The 22200-nt window shown below is 40.5% G+C and overlaps 1 protein-coding gene across 1 annotated transcript in view; it reads right to left on the bottom strand.

The window, feature by feature from the left end:
* Positions 1-654: 654 nt before the first annotated feature.
* Positions 655-22200, bottom strand: part of WIF1 (WNT inhibitory factor 1) — a 37400-nt gene continuing 15854 nt past the window's right edge. The window contains exons 3-10 of the mRNA XM_053944162.1: positions 20675-20783; positions 14722-14862; positions 11547-11642; positions 9849-9944; positions 8437-8532; positions 4453-4548; positions 3732-3827; positions 655-1493 (exon numbers count right to left, since the gene is read on the bottom strand). Coding sequence (XP_053800137.1) covers positions 1372-1493; positions 3732-3827; positions 4453-4548; positions 8437-8532; positions 9849-9944; positions 11547-11642; positions 14722-14862; positions 20675-20783 — 852 coding nt within the window. The 3' untranslated portion in view covers positions 655-1371. The remainder of the gene's footprint in view (positions 1494-3731; positions 3828-4452; positions 4549-8436; positions 8533-9848; positions 9945-11546; positions 11643-14721; positions 14863-20674; positions 20784-22200) is intronic.

Below are 22200 nucleotides of genomic sequence, written 5' to 3'. Positions count from 1 at the left end.
ATCTCCTCTTTCTGGCCTCAGTGAAGGGAAAAGCCCAGCTCTAATGCTTCCAACTTTATATTATTAATTTCTTTTATTTTTCTCCCAGATAATAAGATTGCCAGAAATACACTATAGCAAGAGTCAGTAATAATTCATTGGATATTTACTGTTTGTCAGTGCAGACAGAAACCATGTTTCCTGCTTCCAAGCCACATCAAACTACAAATCACGTAGCCCTTGACTGTTGCAAGAAGCAGCACCCAAGCTTCTACAGAGTGATCACAACAGGACACAGGACCATCACCCTTGAGCAGGAAACAGGGCCAGGGCTGAACTATCACCTGCTGGGGCAGAAGTTGTAAGAAGAATATTCTGAGTACCTGAGACACCACGATCTGGGCACACCAACATGGCTGGCTGGCGGTGCTGGGGGAAAGGAGGATGTGGTACAAGGAGGATAAGTACAGAGAGTGAGATACGCGGCCTGTCATGTTCTCCTCTCCTTGGCAAAGGCACAAGAAGTTGTTCTTCTGAAATATTTTTAAGAGCTGTGGGGCTAAAAGCAGACAGAGGGAGACCAACCCCACAGTGCCATTGTTTTATGAGGGTGCTCTAGAAAAGCCATCGTCCCAGATCAGCACTGATGAGACTGCAGGAGGCCACACAGAGCAGTACTCAAAAAACTAAAGCAGCATCTTTATTTTATACATAACAATCAGTATAAAAAGTTTATTACATAAGAGCTGTTCTGTTTACAATATATTATATTGCTTCAAGCTGATGCAGAAACTTCATACATTATAGTTCTACTTTGTTTACAATATATTATGTTGGTTAAATGGCACCACTGCAGTTTCTTTTTAATACACAAAACTGTAAAGCCAAAAATAACATTGAATTGAGTTATTCAGTTTTTAAATTAGGCAACTTATTTATTTATGTATTTGTTTTTCTTAGGGAAAAATCTGAATACACAATTTGTAAAAATTTGAAAAATGCACCTTTCTTTTGTCCTAGGCAAATTGCATCTGTAGTCATTGAAATAATTCAGGATTAGCATCTACAGGGTTTTCTGCTTGAATATTGTTACTTAATTTTTGGATAATATTTGCAGCTATATAACCAAAAAAAGGAAGTTTAGATGTAACTGAAGTGTAGTACAAAACACCATCCAAAACACTGAGAGAAGAAGCCTATATAATCATGCTACAGAAGTATTTATAAAACTTAAAAGGAATAGTAAGTGTCAGCTCAGTGGTTTATAATGAAGCTAATAAAATTCCAGCCGGTAATCTTAACTGTAATGAACAGAATTTTAACATTCAATCCATGAGAGGTTAATGATGGCTGTGAACTTTGTGTAACATGAACCATTTCAGATGTTGGAGTTCACCAGATATAATTGGATTCGGGTGGAACATGCTTCTCCTCGGCCCTTTTTGGCAAAGGCGTGTGCTGCCTGTTCTTGCTGCCTGCTGGCCTCAGGGCGCTCAAACCGCTGGCTCCATACCCTGGAAAATTATCCAGTTCAAGAAAAAACAATCCACAGAAGTGGGCTCACGATCCACAGCTAATATTTCAAGTGGAAACTGTCTTACCCATTTGAACAAAGGATTTTGCTTTGCCTTACAGAAGTGCTCATGCCTCTGTTATCCCTCAGGATGAACAAAGCCCTGCCAGACAGAAAGATGCTTGGCCTGGCCAGGGACCTCAGCACAGCCAAGCTGTCACTTAGCCTGGAGTTCACATCTGTAACCCCCACACCAGGTGGGTTACAGTCATGATGATCTGCCAGCTCTAGAATGGGGTGTAAGCAACCCCCTGGGGAGAATCTGCACCAGCTACCTGAGCTGGGCTTTGGTTTATGCTGAATACAAAGAAAAAGAACACCAGTGACCATAAACACCTGGGTGGGGGGCGGGGGGGAAGCCATCTGAAACAGGCTTACTAGAGCTGCTTTGTTGTGGAAAATGGAAGTGAACAATAAAAATGGAATCCAAAGTATTATGTTGTAATTCTTTGTAGGTTCATTTACTCATCTCATTATTTAAGCTCATGGAAATTACTTCAAAAAACTGAGTCTTCTGTTCAATTTTTTGACCACTTTTTTAAGAGAATAGCTTTACCAAAAAGCCATTCATTTGATGGAATATGAAACAAGTCTCTCAAGTTAACTATAAATCTCCTCTCTCAAGACCCGGTGATGTTTGGTTTTGGTTGAAAAGAGGGAATTGCAGTGCATGCACATTAATGGACACTTGAAATGGGGGTGGATTTTGCCCAAATGTCCATTTCACAGTTTCTTTGCTGAGTACAAAGAGAGTTTTGCAGTACTAAACACAGCAGGACTGTACCCGAACTCCAAGTAATGAAGGGTGCAAAACCTTGGAGTTTAAAATAATGTGAGACTATTGACTTCTTATCACAAGGCAGGTATGAGCTTTGGTTTTGTTGTACAGGTAATTACTTCTTTGGTGATGGTCACCTAAAGTATGTATTTGTTTTCATTTGCTATCTGAGTTCTTTACAGGAAGAGTATGACAGGAAGAAAAAGTTCATACCAAACTTATGAACTGTAGTTCATAGTGGTTCATTTCCCTATATCTTTTTTCTAACCATAACTTATGTGAATGGTATTTCTCCTTCAGAGAGTAGCATGAATACTTAAACACAAATCCACTAGGTAACAACAGAAAATCAGACTCCCAATTTTCACAGCAAACCTAATTTTCACAGCAAAATCCATCTTAGTTGGATAATACTTAGTTTTTAATGAAAATACTGTATTTTTTCTAATACATTTTGATGTGACAAAAATCATATGCATCAACAGGTTTTAATAAAACTGAACATTCAATTGATGCTGCAATATAAGGTTCACATTCCTTATGGGTGATTGGTTTTGTAGCTGCAAAATTTTTCAACTTTTTTATTACTGACACATAAAACACGACATGTGAATTGGTAGCCAACAGTGATATACATTAGTATCTTTTGGGAGTATATAAAGATCACATATTGAAGATCTGCTGATACAGTATTGTTGCACATGAAACATAAAATTAAATCTGAAGTTCTTACTGGATATATCCAATTGTATTTCAAATAATTATACAGTACCATTTTAATCCCAGTGAAAGGATCAGTTGCTACAATAGATGGTTAAATGGACCAAAAAGCACAACAGAAATTCATTTGAAGAACTTTGCTTTGGGGCAATGTATTTTGTATGCTGTGGAACATGGGTGGGAAGAGGAGAAGAAAAATGTGAAGTTGCTAAGAACAGATCTTGCATAATTCTTCAAGTTTTTCCAAAAATTTCTAAAGGACATTAAATTTTTTTCTAAGTTTCAATCAGTTTTAAAACCTGTCAGAGTTTCACTTTAAAAAATACCTACCCAGCATTTCAAAGCTAGCTGGTATTACTGAGGAGTATTGAAGGAATTGGATCCCCTCCATGCCATGGTTGGAAGACATGCAAGGTCCTCCTCTGATTGATACCAGATTCTGGAATTTCTAATACAAAAATGGTCTTGATAAAACACTTTCAAATTATTATGAATTTTTTTTAAAGTAGGTAAAATTATGGAGTATTGAAAACCTTTGTTTTATTGCCTGGATTAAAGATTAGAGAAAAAGGAGTGTGGTATCATTAATGATGCTGGAGAGGCTCTTGAGGCACTCATTTCTGTACAGCACTGGGTGTGTAACACCTCAGATACAACTCTTAGGGTTTGTTTCTCACTTACTTTTATTGCAGTGTCTCCCATGCCAGCCTTCTTTGCACTGGCATTTGTTGGGCTCCACACAGGTGCCATACAGGCCACAGCTGGGTTCACAGACAGCTGTGAAAAATGAACACATATGCCTGGTCTCTTGACATTTCATCCTGAGACAGTCACACATTTGCTCTCCCTGCTGTTTCACATGATGGGCTGGTCCTGGCACAGGCTGTGGTTCTCAAAGTAAATCTGTACCTTTGCACTGAGCACAGTCAGAGCCCTGAAACAGTCGACACCCATCTCTTTACCTGCAAGGTCTGGCTCAGCCCCTGGCCAGAGAATCAGGATGTACAGCAGAGCTGAGCATCCACCAGAACCAGCGTGAGAAGTAGAGCAGTCCCCAGCACCCCACTCATGAAGTGTTCTTATTGTATTTTAACATGGCAAAGTATTGACATTTAATTAAGCATTTCTCTATTACTAAGCTGCTACTTGCTGAGCTGACACACTGCTGTTTTATAGAAACTCAAGAGTACAGAAAAGACTGTGAGGACACTTCTGTAAAAAAATGTTTCTGGTTTCGTAATTTCCTTAAGTCTGGTGTATGATGTACATCCAGAAAGTAAAATAACTTGACCTACTTTGACAACAAACTATTAGTACTGATGTTATGTAAAAAAGATACTGCACAGTGAGCTCAGTGCTCCCACAAGGACTGATGGATGGTACTTACAGCTTTGGTACTTACGCTTTGAACACAGGTCTCCCTGGTAGCCTTTGGAGCACTTGCATTTATTCTTACCAGTACATTTGCCTCCATTTCGACAGGGTTGATGGCATTTACCTAGAAATTTAAAATATAGAAACAAAGGTCTTAGTCCCCTGTGCCTGCTGGAGACAAGTGCCTAGACAAGTTTGCCTTGTACCTGAAAAACTCATCAGATGTTAGAGTGTGCACTATGGATCCATCAGGAAAGACTCTGCTGCAAGTCTGTGCTTCCAATTTATAAGCGTTCTTCTAATTTGAAAATATGACAATAATTTGGCATGGCCAAAAGCTGTGTGACCTTGCAGCTTTTGCCCAGGTTTGTGCCACTCTGCCTCTGCAGAATTCCCCACATGACTGGTCAGTACTGACTGCTGCTCTCCTCACCCTTTACAGGGGAGGCAGCACTGCCCAGACTATGCAGTTCCAAAGAGTGGTATCCAAACCTGAGGGGTCCCAGAAGAAAAAAATCTGGTGACATCTGAGAGCAGTAAAATACTCTGGAAATGACAGGTATGGCTGCTACTTGCAGACAGTAAATAGATTGGCTGGGCCCATCAGCTTGTAGCACAGGCTGGGAGCACCATGGTGCTGTGGATGGTGCAATGAGGGATGTTCCACATGGCAGCTCAGAAACTAAGGGCACATTGAAAATACTTGCCCTTCTTTCCTGCTTGCAAAGAACAGAGCAGCTTTGCTAACAGTAATCGGAACTGGCAGACATTTTTCCGGGCTCTTGATCTGGAAATTACTTTCCTTCACAAACAGACATTGCCAAAGGCATAGGCTGGGTCAGGTGTTGTTGTTGTTGTTGTAGGAAGTCTTGTTTGGCCCTGATCACCTGGGACTGAGGAGGCCCCCACCGGTGGAGAACCACACTCAATTTCTTTCTTTCATGCTGGGTATGATGCACCAGGGACCTCCTGCCCCAGACTTAACATTCAATGTCCCATCATCAGACTGCCTATACCTGCTCAGAATTTGTCTGCATTTCTGAACTAATGAAATCTTCACTCATCTCTGGGAAGGGAAACACAGAGCCCACGAACTCAGTCACTCCCAGGCTGAGGGAGGCTCACAATCACTTCCTGGGCACTCTTAGCCGCCAGGAACTGCACCCTCACTTTCCTGCCACCTTGGTGCCCATATGTACCAGTGCAGCTTTTCTCATTGTTGTCCAAAACCATTTTTTATCTTTTCTAATGCCACTAGACTTCCTAGGTTCTTCAGAAAAGAGAAAACAAAGGCACCCTTCCTAGATTTAACACCAATATTTACCTAAATCTGTGAGCAAACAAAAACTGGAACCTGGGGCAGCAAACTGCTCCCTTTCCCTTTCCCTTTCCCTTTCCCTTTCCCTTTCCCTTTCCCTTTCCCTTTCCCTTTCCCTTTCCCTTTCCCTTTCCCTTTCCCTTTCCTTTATTTTATAATTTTTTTAAGAAAGGTATTAACTGAGACCTGCACATCATAATTTAAGCATCAACACTGGCTTACTATGCTGAAAACCTCATTTCATGATCACAGACTGCCCTCTTGGGAGCTCAACATCACAGGCAGTGTCTGCTTAGCCCTCAGCCCCTGCAGACCTTTGTGATGCACATGTGTATTGTCAATATAAAGGAAACACTAATTTCTATTCTACATAATCATTTTAATAACCCTGAAAGAAGTTTCATAAGCAGTTGATGGAACAAACTGTGCTGAGGAGAGTTTCTGTAAAAGCACAATTCCTCTGCAGGAGCCTCTGGGGAAGGGAAACTTTAAGCATTCTAATTTGCAAACATTTGCATCCCAAGTAATTAACAACTGGAAAGACAATGCTAAAGAAATCAATGAATTTTCCTAGTTCTTTAAGTAAATCTGGAAGATATGGGTCAAGAGATGTGACACCAACTTCCACCATGTTGCAACAGGCAAGCATTTGTCTCAGCACAGCTCAATTAACATTGGACTAAGATATTGTCCCTGTATGAAGGAAAGAGTAATAACTCTCTCTGTTATTGACTAAGAAATGGAAAAAGCAACAAAACAGCTGGTGACAAGTAGGGGAGGAATCCAAAGCAAAATAGAACTCTGGATTCAAAGTGAAACACCAGTTAGAGACAATGCATACCTATGACCAGAAAAAAATCTGGAAGATTGTGAATGCTTGTTAGTCTTGTAGACTGGGTTCAATACACTTCCCAGGAGTCTTACAGAGGGATTCAATTATTACACAAGCACTGAAAACCTATACCCAATGCTAGAAAAACCACAACAAGAACAAAATCTTGCAATTTTCAGAAGATGGCTTTCTGCCTGTTGAAAGGTTTCCCCCCTCATTATTTTAAGAATCCCATGACTGAATGTAGCTGGCCCTGGATCTAAGAAAATGGACTGAGCTGTGTTTCTGCTCTGGTGTTTCTAAGCCTTGTCTAGATTTCTTGCAATCTTCCACTGCTGTGCTGGTGCAGTGCCCAGAAGTGATGACAGCTGTCAATCACAGTCTAACAATTGCAGTCCTGGCTTTACAAGAGCCAGAGTAAGTGCACAGCTTTCCTTGCTGTCATTGACATTGTCCCAGTTTAGGTCTTAGCATACGATAATCTGAATTTGCTTTTTTTTCTTTTGTACAGAAACTAGTTTACTGCCTGTATTTTAGTTAATTTAATTTGAGTTTCTCAGGTAAACCTTTCCAGGAAGCCAAAACAGTTGCACTTATCCCAATCAGCAGTAGACAAATATGAGCTTCAGTTCCTCAGACAGATCAATTAAATGGACTGCCCTTAATTATACATGCTGCAATAACAGTTCTAAGAATTCTCCTGTAAAAAAACCACCACCAAACATAAAATACATGCTTCTCTCTTTGAATCAAGCTTTAATCTTCATCTGAAAAATGTCAACAATGTTGTTTTTTTGGGGACTGAAGAAAGAAATGGGGTTCTGCCAAATAATCAAATTTGAAGTTGGTGTAAGCAAAGGTAAATCCAGTGAAAACCCACACTGTTGTTCTCGTGGCATATGATCTGAATTTATACCAATGGGCAATCTTTATTAACTTAAAAACAATAAAGCTTTGTTGCTCCTTTCCCCCTAAATTTATAATGCTGTAAAAAGGAGTTGCAAAATGCTTTGTAATGCATAGAGACATGTTGAAACATTTACACACACCTATCTACACATAAAGACTGAGCAAAACTTAGGTCTTACTGTATCTGTGTACTTTCTTTGCACAGTAATTCACTTGTTGCTGTGTATTGGCTGATAGCAAGTTGTTTCCAAAGTGATAAAAATTTCCTAATTGTGAGGAGAGCTAGTTTCTACTGACTTATATTAAAAAATCAGCATTTACACATCCTAGGCCAAATACTACTCCCCATACTCCTGTGAAGGTGCTGGGGAATATTTACAGCAGGGAAAGCTTTCCTGCACCGTGTCCTGTTAGAAGTTCTAAGTCCAGAAAGAATGAGGTCTGGTAGTACATCCTCAAGTTACCTTGTGAATGTAACTCTGCATGTTACATGAAAGCTCTCAGCTCTTACAGCTCAGTCCTCCTTTTGCCCCAAATATTTTAATTCCCAAATTATAGTAGTCCTTTCAGAGGCAACAGCTCAAACTTAATCTGCTGTGCCCAAGTGTGATTTGCCATAATGTTTGAAAATAGATGCACCCTACAAGCTTGGCATGGCAGCACATCTGTCTGCCACAGGGCATTGCTTGCATACTTAGGGCTTGAGGATTGTTACTATGCCTGGTTACTAGTGAAAACAGAACAGGGCAGGGGGTGAGTGGTCCAGAAATGAATCAAACTTCTGAGTAGGAAACTTGTTTGGAGGCATGTGGCATCTGACTCTGAGGGTCCCAAACTGCTGTGTGAGACCTTTGCTCGGAGCCCAGCAGAGGCAGGTCACATGTTACTATTCGGGCATTGACACTAGAAGAAGCTGATGCAAATGAAAGCAAGCACACAGAGATGCTACTCACTAATTTCACATTGGTCTCCTTCATAGCCTGAAGGACAAATGCATTTTCCCAGATAGAAACATGTCCCTCCATTGAAACAGGTTGTTGTACAGTTTGCTGAAACAAAAAAAAAGGAAGTCATTAATATGAACTAGGACTAACTTGGACTTAATGCTCTCTGCTGTACATTATAAATAAACATTGAGTAGGTTGTAAAAGGAGGATTAACCTCTTTTCATCTAGTTTACAAAGTAAGACTGAAATGCAGTTATTCCTACATAATGCTTTACATGGGCACACACACAAGGCAATATAGAATGAGACAAGTGAACAATACAGCAGTGAGCTCTCTGAGGATAGACTGTGCTACATCTTTCTCAACCTCCACACATAAAGCTCATTGAAGGATTAAGGCACTATTGCAATTGAAACTGCCAGTATCTGATAAAAGGAGCACAGCCTAGGACTACTTCTACAAAAGGACATTTCACTGCAGTTCTTAAGTAATCCTTTGACTAAAAAGAAAACCTCTGTGAGTTTTTCTGTGTGGTGACATAGATGCAAATGCTCTGACTCTCAGCTGCCAAATAACTTACATTGTGTTAGATGTGACTTTTCACCAAACAGCTGGGATTCACATTAATCCTTCAAGACATTGGGAGCATTCAATTAAAGCGCACATTTGAAGCATTTTCTAAATGTGGTGAAAATCTGCTCAAAGATGTGAGGGCATTGACACCAACAGTTTGTTCAAAGTAATAGGAAAGTTCCCACTATTGTGCTGAAAAGTCCTCTAGGACTTTTTGCATTCAGTCTTTACTTCATATAGACCTGCAATGACAAATGGAGGACAACATTCTGCCATGAGCAGGTCAGTTACATTTCTGCAGGAAATTACTTGTTTTTTTCTACATGGTAGTTTAGACTGTTCCCAATTACTGTTCTGAACAGTTCAGTTGATTGTTGGTTTTTACCCTTCATGAGTCCCAATTCAGCAAGAAAAAATGAATAGCTTGCATATTTTTTCATGTGTCCAGATGCAGCACAGTAATGTAGTAAATAATTAGTAAAATTAATTTGACTACAGCAAATTGGAGCTCAAATAGAGATTCTTTTTTTTTTTGTAATTCTTTTTTCTCGCCCCAGAAAGAGAAGTGATTTTTGTGGTAAGATCCACAATTTTCAGTGGATCAACTGAAGTGATTATCCAAACTACCCTTCACAGAGATGGGATGTATGGATACCTGCAAATTCCTATATTCTTCCAGCAGCTGCCGGGCTGTGCTACAGCATCCATTTTAAGAACCAAAATATTTTTAAAACTTATTTATCGTTTGCCTGACTTTCCAAAATGCACTCCTAGAGGGAGATTGCCACAGGTGAATAAAGAGAGGCTGCTGCGTGCAGAGCCCGGGGCCTTGGCTGGCGTTTACCTTTGTCGCAGTTGATGCCGTAGAACCCCGGGGGGCAGATGCAGAGGCCAGGTGTGATGCAGAGCCCACCGTTCATGCAGCGAGGAACACACAGTGCTGAGGAGTGGGAAGTGCAGAAAAAGCATTGCTGGTGGCCATGTCCAAATGTCAATACCTTCCTGGTATTTAAATACATGGTACATTGACTCCTTAAGCTACTTTTCCTTTTGCTTATTGTTCTAAGTCACCTTTGCAAAGTGCCTCTGGTAGGGGGTTAAATTTATTATATCTTTGGTTTGTATCTGGAAATGTCTGTATAGTGCTACTAAAAACTGTAGGCTAATTCAAGTTCAAAACGGATTCCATATGTAAGCAGAAATTGACTCTTGTATAGTTTAATACCAGACGGGGGAGAGCAAAGTACCCACATGCACCTACAAACTACATATATGTAAAATCCCCCCAGACAAGTCCTCTCTGCAACTGTATTCTGGTTCCTCAGCTGTGCAGGCAGGACTATCTCAGAGGGGTCAGTAACTCAGTGGGGTTCCCAGGCAGTCTTTACAATGAACCTTCCCTACTCCTGCATACCTGAGCATAAGCATGGCTACCTACTTTTGGCTAGGAAAGCCTGCTGCACAGCCAAACTGTCCTGCATGCTCCCAGTGAATCTTCTCTGGAGCCCCTGTGCTCTTCCAAGACCTCTCTTCCTTGTGGCCACCCCAAAAGGCTCTTCAGGGAGGCATGTTAGGGGGCAATGCTTCACTTTGTGGTTGCCCACAATTGGTACATGCAGTGAGGTTGGGTCCATGCTGGTGAGTTAAACAGCACCCAGGCATGGGGCCTAATGGCCTTGTGAAATTGTTAGTGGCTCGGCTTTGTCCCGGCTGACAGCAAATCCTCCTGGCCATGGTCCTGGGATGAGTAGTGACCTCCTATGATGAGTAGTGAGCTCCTCCCAGGAGTGAGGTTGTAATGGGTATGTTGGGAGGTAAGAGCTTTTTAAACATATGAATGTAAGCTATGCCAGTCACCCTCCAGGTCAGAGAACAGTCCTAAATCCTTTGTATTTAATATTTTTGATGCAGCCAGAGTATCTGGGAGTGAATGATTGTATTGGAGTAGGATGCCCATGGGGATGGGCGTCTCCAGTCACCCTGGGGAGGCACTGCCACTGGGAAAAGGAAGGGAGGGATAGGAAGAAGATCTAGTTTCCTTGCCAAGTCACACCAATTTCCTGGTTCTTCACTCCTGGAAACGTTGGTTTGGGCTATTATCCACTCATGGAAGAGAAAGAGAATCTTCCCTTCATCTTCCCATTTTTGTTTTCAGCCTGCTTACAAATCTGATCTTATCTGCAAATAAACAAATGCAGAGCAACTAAAGTACTGTGCTTTGTTTCACAGCTAGTCCTCATTAGCAGAAGAATTTTATTTAATCTTCTTGCCAGATGGATTCCCTGTGATTAGGGATCACTTAGCTATTGCATCAGTTTTTGTTAAAAGCAATTTGTGAAAGAGAAAATATTTTTCATGTAAGCAATTCGTATTTCCACTAGACCATGGATGACAATAACAATTCTCTTACATTATGAACTCAAAATATACAAAATCTTCAGAACAGGCCATTCTTAATTTTTGGAGAGCCTACAGTGCAGGAGATACAGGTTTTTTTTGAGATTATGGTAAAGAAGACAGTTAAGATTCTTTATTAAATTACCTTTCTCACAATGAGGCCCATAAAATCCATCAGGACATTCACAGACATGTCTTTCATTGCAAACCCCTCCATTTCTGCATCCTCCTGGACATTCCGCTTCATAAAATACAACAACAATCTTAATTAAAATGTTATACACTTCAGCTGCCAGCCAGATCTCAGTAGGATTAATATATTTCTTTGACACAAGAGTTAAAATATTTGCTGGCAGACAAACACTGAAGAAATGGAAATTCAGCTAAGATTTCATCAAGATAAATTAGTTTCTCTTTTAGTAGTCTACAAATAGATGTTCACATGGGTGATGCACTTGGTAGTGGACTCTGTATTTTCATTCCTCTACTGCTTTATAAGTGCATGAGCAATGTGGATGCTCTGCTCAATCCAGTACTTTATTTTCTGTGTGGAAATGAGCAGGCAACTTAGTGCAGAACTTGCATGGCTGGTTAGACCTACCCTTAGTGTGCAGGACCAGTTTCGATTTCTGCACCTTGAAGTAGATATCACTGCAACTTGCATTGCATTAATTACCACATCTGTTACTACTGAGGTGACAATGATGAAATCTGTGTTCACATGAAAGAGTGAGCATCAAGGCTAAAAGGAAGAAGGCCAGAAAGGAAGATGAAAGCACTCCTGCACAACAGTTCTGCATCATCATCAAGTCTCATTCATATCTCAATTATTGATCAAAGACGTAAAAGCATTTGGCAACACTGGCAGGATTATACAAGGATGAGAGACACTTCTGGGTGCCACCACCATCCTCAAAACACCAGAGTCCATCAAACAAGAAGACAAGCCCTATGGAACACCATCAAAAAGGGCTGCTGGGTAGAAAAACAATTGCTCAAAAATGCCTTCCTAGATCCCTCACAGAGAATAAGGCAGGCAGGAGAGACTGCCTATTCCCATTAGAAAAACTTAACATCAGTAGAGATCAGTGGTAGGCGCAACCTCCTCATCTTGATGCTCTGTTGTGTGACATTCCAAGTGAGAAGGTTCAAAACCTCGGTGGTAAAATGATATGCCTTAAAAGTAAGGCTGTCTGCAGCTGTAGTAATTGTAGCAAAGGATTTTTTGTTTCTAACACTGTATTCTAGGATGTTTTCTGGAAATGCTTCTCTCTTTGTACTTAAATGCAGAGCTGCTGTTCATTACTAAAAAAATGCATGCTTAAATACATACCATTTCAAGGAGAAAAGTAGGAAAACATATTTTTTCTTTGTGACTACCTTTCAGTCACAACAAATTCTCTCTTATCCACAAAACTGCTCCCTTGTTCCCCTCATTTCCTCTGCTAGGGCCTTTCTGTATGGCCAAGAATAACTGGAATCAGTGACTAGGGCCCCGACAGGAGCTCTTCACCATGTATGATATCTTTCAGAGGAAGAAAACTCATACCTACATAATACCAACCACTAAAGACATTCTTATCCTTCTCAGCATCTGTCCTAAAACACTGCTGTTTACACCTTACTAGACACAGAGCAGTAATGGGAGTTATTCCAGTATGGGCTGGAAGAAGTGATGTGAGAAAGCTCCTCCTCTGCATGTCTCTAAAGTTTGGGAAATCTTCCTTGTGTCTTTCAGCTGGCTCAAATGAACAAAGGACTGGGACAATAATCAACCCCAGGTTTCTTGAGAGGTCATATGATGCAATACTGCTAAATTGTTAGATATTACAACTCATATAAAAATGGTAACAAGAAATAATAACACAGTAATTATAACCTGGATGACTGCTACTACTAAACTGAGTTTGGAGCCCTTCCTCTTTAAACCACTATTTTCCAAAATACAGACCTGTAACTCTGCTCTCCCTATTAGAATACTTCAATGCTATTTCCAAGGTTTATTGAGTTCAGTATCTTTGAGCTGAACTGAAAAATAAAGATAGGAAAAGTTTTATGTTGTATTTACACCAGATACACAATTTCATACATGAGATCTGATTGATTTTGTGTACTTTAAGCCTCAATTTTTCTTCCTGATTCTCTGCCCACTTCTTCTCCCCCTCCTCCACTTTCCCTGGGCTAATTGGCAGCAGCAAGGCTTCAAAGGGGACAAGCAGCTTTACTATTTGGGCACAGTGAGGTTTCAAAGAATAAACAGCTCTTGCTCCCACTGCTCACTCTTTGAAGCCACAGTACAGCAAATTATCTCAGAGAAAATAGTGCAGAGAAGAAAATGTGGGACTGTGAATGAAGATTTAATAGGGAAAGAAAAAATTCTTGTTCTTTGTACATCAGCCCTCTCATGAGTTAATTTGATACAATTGCACATGATATGGGATAATTATCTTATCTTAGACACTGATTTTTCAATTTCCATCGCCTCAGCTTAAAGTGATAATTATAGTTGTTTGTGGTATATCGAATTAATTCAGAAAGTCTTATTACATAGTGCTTGTGGTTCATAGATCAATTGATTGAACAAGTGCTCTCCTTTCCAAGCAAACACTGCAAAAACTTCATGGCTTTTTTTCTACCAGTGTGTCCTCTGTGTGCTTATTGCTTGATAAGTGGAAGTACTGAACACCAGCTTCCACCATTTTACCTATATCAAAAGCCAAGAGGTTGCACCTGAGCTACAGAGAAGGTAAAACCAGGTTTTGCAGAAATTTTCCGATTTAAGATTTTTGTATTCAGTTTGGATGTGCAAGTTTGAGATTTAGGGACCTAACAACAGCAAGCTGGAACCAAGGCACTGACAGCATTAATTGATACCAGTGTCCCTACTATAGTTCCCAGAAGGTCAGTTCCCCTGATAATGTGTCATTTCTGGAAACGTTAACCTCAGCCCGCTTTCAGAGAACTAACTCTCCTCCAAGCACCTTAAAATGTTTGCTAACAGGGGCTTTTCAAAAGATACATCTGTGTCAATGTCCTTAATTAACATCCTACAGATGTTAATGTGATGAGCAGTGAACAGGAGGAGGGAGAAATGCCTCCAACCCTGTCTGCTAAGGGAGTTCTGTAAGAAAAGGCTCAGTAAACATGCAGTAAATGATCAGCAAATGCACACAGAGCCAGAAAGCCTGGAATTCACCATGATTGCTACACATTGTGTGACTGCTTCATTTCCATCCTCTCTAGCTCTTATTCTAAATGAAACATAAGACTGTTAGGTGACCTGGTCTAACAGCATTCCAGCATGTTTTCTTCAGTGTTACCTTGCTGACAGGTTTTAAAGAAGATGGCGTTCTGAGGGGTCTGGAGAATAATATTGCCTTCTGAATTCATTACGATCACATTCACTTCAAATGCAGCGACCCCATCTTGTTTTCCAAGGCAAGGAAATCCAACCTGAACAACTAAAAGGATAATAATACCAATAACACTTATATTTACATGCACATATACACATACATATAAAAGTATACATTGCAATACTAAAAAAAAAATATTATAGATGTATTTAAGCTTTGGAGGAATGCCATTGATGAAACAATGTAACACAGATCCCTTTACTGAGAAGTGGGTCTAGGGTTAGAACTAAAGCAGAACAGGACAAGAGCTTGTGCTCATTTGCTGAAATAACCCCAAGAGTCACAGACAGTGGTCATAACACAACCATACTTTTCTTGCAGATGGGAAAATTACTCATGTGGAGGTAGGTATCTAAGGATATATCAAAACAAGCTGAAAGCCTACTTTTAATTTTCTGAGTTGAACTGGTCATTTCTATGCTGAATTTTCTATAACTTCTGTAAAACCGTATATTTTGGGAAAAAAAAAACTGTTTTAGGTAAGTTTTTCTCATTTGGATATTGCAATTATTACCTAAATAAGATACTGATCTAACCAAAACTTACTCCATAAAGTGCTGACAAAATGGTACACTTGATAAGTATGATCATGGGTGCAGTTTTTAAAAAAAAGACACAGACACCTCACTGACAGAACTAGTTAAGCGTAGTGACATTTGGACATTGCCTTTCCAGGAAAAATATTCAAACACTTTTGAAATACAAAGAGTTTAAGCAACTAATTAAGGCCAGTAAATCTGGAGTATTTTAACGATGAATTAAGCCAAATACCTCAGAACTATGGAATTCTCTGTTGTGATTGTCACAAGTGATCTCAAATAATCTTCAGATGAAATGATTTTATCTCTTTTCTTCAAAATTGGCTCTTCTTAGCTGCTTACTATGTCAAATCCAATTAATAGAAATTGTTTATTCCTTTCTTCTAAAGCTGGTGTGAGATTTCTGAATAAAATACAGAGCCAAAAGCCCTACATTTGGGTTGTTTTAGATTGCTTGTTATAAAAATTTTGCAAGCCATAATTTGGCCATTTTTGTTATTTGGTGCCTTGATAAAATATGGAATAATTTATTGCTAAAACACCTCTGGTGTTTTATTCTGCCTCTGGTAAGTCCTGCAAACTGAAAGGTCCCTTGCAGTTCTCATTCTAAAGCAATTACATAGTCAAAGGGCTTTTGCATCAACCTTTGCAAAGATCAAAACCAGGCAACCAGGTGGCAAGAAGGAAACTCCTACAGCTGATTATTTAAAAACACATTTTAAATGCTGTGAACTTTTTAAACTGCAGTAACCTTCTTATAGCATAAGTGCAGGAGATCAGTGCTTGGATTAGGATGTGTTTTAGTCGAACAAATTGCAACGGAGAGGAAGATGTGGCAGACTGTTAATGACAGCACTGTAGCTGTATCTAGATTGCATTGAATTGGTAGCAACCCCTGAATTCCCCTGAGATCTGGCTGTGGTTTAAATGCTTAGGGAAAAACCCAGCAATGCATCCCTAGAGTCCAAGGCCACAGATCATAAACCTTTTATTCCAGCACTGACCACTCTGGTATTTTTTGACTTACCATGTGTTTGAACAGCTAGGCACACAGATATGCAGTAAAGGACCCTCCTGTGAGCAAAAACCACCTGGATCCTGGCTGAACTCTGTGGTGGTTCACAGTTGAAATAAAGCCCCATAGCTCTTTCTGAATCTTTGCATTTTTATGCCTGTTTGAATAATGCTAAGTACCCACCAACAGCACCGCAGTCAAACCAAAGAGAGAAGTCCCTTGCATGAAAAAACATGGCCATGAACTCCTGTGGCCCATCACGGTGCTGAGCAGGGCTGCAGTAGGGCAAACCTCAGCTCTGGTCCCTGCTTCACTAATTCAGGATGCAGTCTACATTTTTCCATCACTGGCTAAAAACAAGGAGAGAGAATCACAGACATGGACTTCTTTCTGTTAACCATCCTCCTACCACCAGGCCAGAAAACAGCCTCTCCTGCACATACACATTTCTGTATCCTCTGGAGCACTTGTGTCCAGGGCTGCAGAGCATATGGCTCTAACAGGAACAAGGAAAGTTTAACAAATTTGAAAAGTAACCTAAGGAAACCTAGTGACTGAAACCTAATTAAATTTTAGGTAGTAATTAGAATGCTCTCCTAGGATGCAGAGGATGCAGGTATTAAACCTTTTGTCTGGGAGGTCATGCCTTTTCCCTCTGCTTAGGAAACTGAGGTTCTCTAAATTGTCTTCCGTAGAAGCAGGCTGACAGTAACTCCTGTATGTCTGCAAGCCCTTCAGGTTTGCAAGCAATTGCCTTACCCACTAAGCAAATATGCCAAAGCCAACAACAAAACCCACCTTTAGTCTCTGATGGGACTGCTAAAGGGACATCTTTGAATGACCAATCTCAACAGAAGCAGGCATGAAAGGTCTGGAGAGGAGAGGGAGCCCATACAGGGAGTCCTGCAGCCCACTGCCACTCTCTACCAGCACAGCAGACAGAGCAGAGATGGTGTTGCACTCAGAGAAGACACTGATTTCTGACACTGAGCTTGGAGAGATTTTCAGCATCTTTGGATGTTCAGCACCTATATTTTAATGTCTCAGCACTGGCAGTGGGCAGGGAGAGAAGGCTCCTGAGTCTGGCTGGTGGACTGTGGGGGCTGCATGAAACGCACAAAGTAGTGCTGTGCCAGCAGCCTGGTCGCACCAGCCTGCACCAGCACTGCACTGCCTGGGTCAGACAGGGACAGGAGGGGCCAACTCAGGTCACTTAGGGGGCCAGCTCTTTCTCAGTCACAGGCCACTACATTGCTCCTGGGCACAGACCTATAGCTGTGTTTACCTCTCTGAGTGTGATGTTCAAGATGTTAATCACTGCCACAAAAATGACTCACTTTGTTTTGAACTTGCTAACCTCAGATTGAATCACTGGACCTTTATAGGCTTTCCCCTGCAGTCAGAAATGAGAAGCCAGCTACTTCTCCTTAGGCAGATATCCACACTCCCCCCAAATATCTTCTTTTGCACAAGCTGAGCAGTCTTAGCTCTTTAAGCTCTCACTGAAAAGCATCTCCAGCCTTCTTGACATCTTACCATGTGTTTAGGTGTAACAATATCCATGTTGTGAGCACTGAATCAGCTACCAACTCTGGGACTTGGGAATGGGTTTTCAAATAAGTCTAAGGAACCTAGGTGATTTAAATCTCATTTAAATCCAAGGAGAATCTGGTACCTCATCTCAGGATATACCAAATTAGAGAAAGCTAAGAGAAGGACAAGGCTGCATCCAAAGAGAAGCAATTGAGTAGGTTGTGACTCTTCAAAGTCTGGTAAAGAGATAAAAAATCAGGGGATACATAATAGATGTGTACAAAATCATGGATAGGATGATCAGTATAGATTGGCTACTGTCTCTACCAGTGCAAGGACCAGTGCCCATCAGATGAAGCTGTTGCAGCCAGAATTGAAATGACAGGAGGGGGATCTTCACGCAATGGATAGCAGTGAACTCCTTGCCAAGGTGATTGGAGATAACAGAAGATGACATAGACTCAAGGACAGCCTGGAGAAGTACTAGAAAGAGAGATCTATAACTCAAGTGAGCTCACAAAGTACACAAATCACTTAAGACACAGGAAATCAAGATGAAGGTAGTAAAAGCTGAGAGGGTAAATGGAAGTATCACGTGTGCTTGTCATCCTTTTGCTCTTCCACAGGTCTTCACCATTGGCCATAAGGCAAATACAGGCTAGAGAGGCCCTACTGCACTAAAGCTCTTCATATGCCTTATATGGAGACAGATATCCTCAAAGAAGTTTCAAGAGTCCACTGATTTTTATAAAACCATTGCTTCAATTACCTCTGAATAAGGTATCAGTTAATCCTCATTCTTGTTTCCCATGCTCGTATTTATTATAGTTGTCTTTCCCCTTTTATTTCTCCTTAACTGTCTGTAAGGGAAATTAATTTTCTTTGGGCAAAAACACTTTTTCCAAAAATACCATAAATGTTGATTTGTTACTAAATACAAGCTTGTGGTTGAATTTCTTCTGACATCTGTATATATAGAAAAATTCTCTGGTAACACAGTAGATCCAGGCAAACTAGACTAGATTTGTCAACTCTGTTTTGCCAACATTTAAATTATAGCAGTAACTACAAAGTAGCAAACAATCACTACCTTGATAGCATGTATTTACTTAGGACTACTTAGTTTTGGCCAGCTAACAGGGAGTGTAAAAACCCCACCATAATAGTAGTGTCTCACCATTAACAGTGTACATGCTTCGAGTACTGTATGGGTGGGTACTGAGCACTGGAACACCAGAGCACTTAAATTCTGCTTATATATACACCCAGTGCAGTGGTGCCCTGCACATGATCCATGTAAGGGAACACCATAGACATGACCCTATTAGGCCTGGAACTGAGGTACCAGTGCTGCCAACAGGGTAAGTCCTCTTTGGCTTTAATAAGATCTTCCATCACGATGGTTAACAGACCTCCTGCTGCAACTGTGAGCTCTCATCTCCCGCCTCCCTGCACTTTTAGATTAAGTTTTCCTAAACACAATCAGGAAAAGGTAATTTTGGTCTAGCCTTTCTAGATAGTTACATATTAAAGGAGAAACTAGGTGAAATTAGAGAGTGCTGAGTGCAGCAGAGAGTGCTTTTCACATATCTCACCTGCTTTACAAGGAGATGGAAATAATGCTTAACAACAACTTGGCCTCTGTAACTTTTAGGTTGCTTTTAAGTATCTTTATTTGACATTTGTTGGGCTTGGAACCAATTCAATTGCAGCAGTTGTGGTACAAATATCATACCATCTTTCACCCAATCTATTTTCAATACCACTGCTTCAATCCACACTGAATGGAGAGACCAATCCTTCATGCTAAATTCCAGGTGTCATGGCAAAAAGGGGTATTGAAACATTACTTCAATGCCAATCTACTGCAAACTGAAAATGGAGAATATTATAACAACCTTTCAGAATTTACCCACTGAAAAAGAGAGAAGGAATAAAGTTTCATCAAAGATGAAAACCTGTATATCAGTGCTTCATGTACAGTTCAATCCTCCTGTTTTATTGCTCATTTCTTTCCCACATTTATCCCACAGGTTGGCTAAGGCAATTTAGGAAACTATGATCTCTGAGACACCACTGTCATCCAGATACATACTTCTGCCTTCCTACCAGAGGCTACCACATATGAACCCTGAAACAGATCACATAAACTGTTATTTATCCACTTCAGAGCTAACCAGATTCAATAATCTTTCATGGAAAGCTTTTTTACTCAAATCAGCTCACAATGTCACAATGTACCATGGCATTTCTGGAGCGTTTGCATCTGCTTGGGCTCAGCCTCTGCTGTGGAGCTGTAAATTCCAGTGAAGGATTAAGAATGCACAACTAGGGGATAAATGATAATATCCTAAACTAGAACTTGTGTCTTTGAGCTGAATGCCTGATGACCCCACATGAAAGCAAAACATCCACAAACTGCAACTTCTGAGAAACTGAATAATTTGATAACTTTTCTGATAGTGATCAAAGAATTTGCTTTCCAAAACTTGTACAACTTAAGTAATAGCATTTGTGAATTTTATGCAACAATTTTGCACAAGTTTCTGCTGATTTATCTACACATAAAAGCTTCATGTGTCTTGACTCAGACAAGATATACTGCTGGACTTATGCAAGGCAATTACAAACTGTTTGGTGCCAGGCTCTGTGGCAAGCATTGCTTTAGGCAATAAACTTCAGAACTACAATTCATAATGAAATATTTAGACTGTACTGACTGTAGAATATATTTTACAGAAACAAAATTTATAATATCAACAGTACAAACCTGATGCTTTATGAGGAACTGTTCCAAGCAGGGGGATATTTATAGTTGGATCAGCCATTATGCCTTTATCCAAAGAGTGCAAAGACAGGAATTCATAGTAGTACTCAGCCTATGACAAAATAAACGAAAAATCTATATTTATTTTAATTGTATTCACAGAAGCAAACAATTGAGCACATAAACTATAGCAGAACTACTACACTTTTCATTATGCCATTCATTGGATTAGTTTCTATAGTTTCCCTGAGTGCTTCTTCATCTAAACATAATTTTCAGATCATTTCCTCTTATTTCATAGATTGCAAGAAGCCATACACAAGATTTTTGGGCAGAATCCTCCTGGAACTGACTGGTAAGCCTGGATGACTTACCTGTATCACGAGTGCAGTTTAAAGGAATAGGCATATACAAGTGTGGCATGAGATTTTCCAGGCATGCTCTTGGTTGATCTGCACAGCACAACACCTTGGGCTAACAGTGCCAGGCAGTGAGTAGCCACGCTACTGGGGCACCACAGCAGGACACATATTTTGTTTACAGCTCTGACACTGCCTTGTTCAACACTGCTCCATTATATTGTTCCAAGCGTGGAGTTGAGAACTCTCCTACCAAGCTGGCTTCATGTCACTCATTAACTGCAACATCAATGATCTGTTTTGGCGATCTCTAGAAAGTGTCGGCATGATTTAAAAACTACTTTCCACTACCTTAATCCTACCCCCGATAAGCACCTGCATTGTGGCACAAATTGTAAGCTCTGGTACTTTTGGCCACGGGAGATCGGCCTCCCATTGGGTCATCTGTTCAAGATTTCTTCATATTTGATGAAAAGTGTCATCATGTGTCTGCAGTGTGGCTGTACACACTGCATATGCCTGAGATGTACGCACCTTAGCCAGTCACTAGAGGTTTCATTACTGTCAGCAGCACAACTGCTGGTGTGCAGAGCAAATGGAAATGAAACTTTTATGTTAAATTGTGGCATCTCATTTACCATGAAGCATACAAGGGATTGCAGGTAATTCTGTCTGCTGGTCTCAGGTAAATACTTGAGACCTTAGCATAGGCACTGGCAAAAATGTGTTTCAATGTGCTCACTGACAGTAGACAGTACTGTTCTGCCTACCTTTTAGACAAAACAGTGCAGCAAAGAGAGATTAAAGCCAAAATTTGGGCTGATAAATGATAGCTAGTTTATGTCTATAAAATGTCTGTCCATGTCCTTAGCCAGAACAAGGTCCTTTTTCTCCTGTAATATCCTGGCTCTCTAGTACAAGAAGGACTGATGACACTAGAAAAGCACTCATGACTTGGGTAGAATGGTCATCAGCCCTGGCAGCACATCCACTTGCTCTGTAGGGACAATAAGGAGACCCCATAACAGAGAGGAGAGGCATGAGGGGCTACACTCCACATGGACAATCTTCAGAGCATGTTGTGTAGGCACAGAGACCTCAGAGGAGGACTTGCAAAACAATAGGACAGGAAACAATGGAAAGTTTTAAGTAGGGGTTAAACACATGGAA

This window comes from Vidua chalybeata, chromosome 5 (genome assembly GCF_026979565.1).
Source record: "Vidua chalybeata isolate OUT-0048 chromosome 5, bVidCha1 merged haplotype, whole genome shotgun sequence".
Taxonomy (NCBI): domain Eukaryota; kingdom Metazoa; phylum Chordata; class Aves; order Passeriformes; family Viduidae; genus Vidua; species Vidua chalybeata.
Note: the sequence above shows the minus strand (reverse complement) of the source record. Positions and strands in the feature narration are given on the sequence as shown.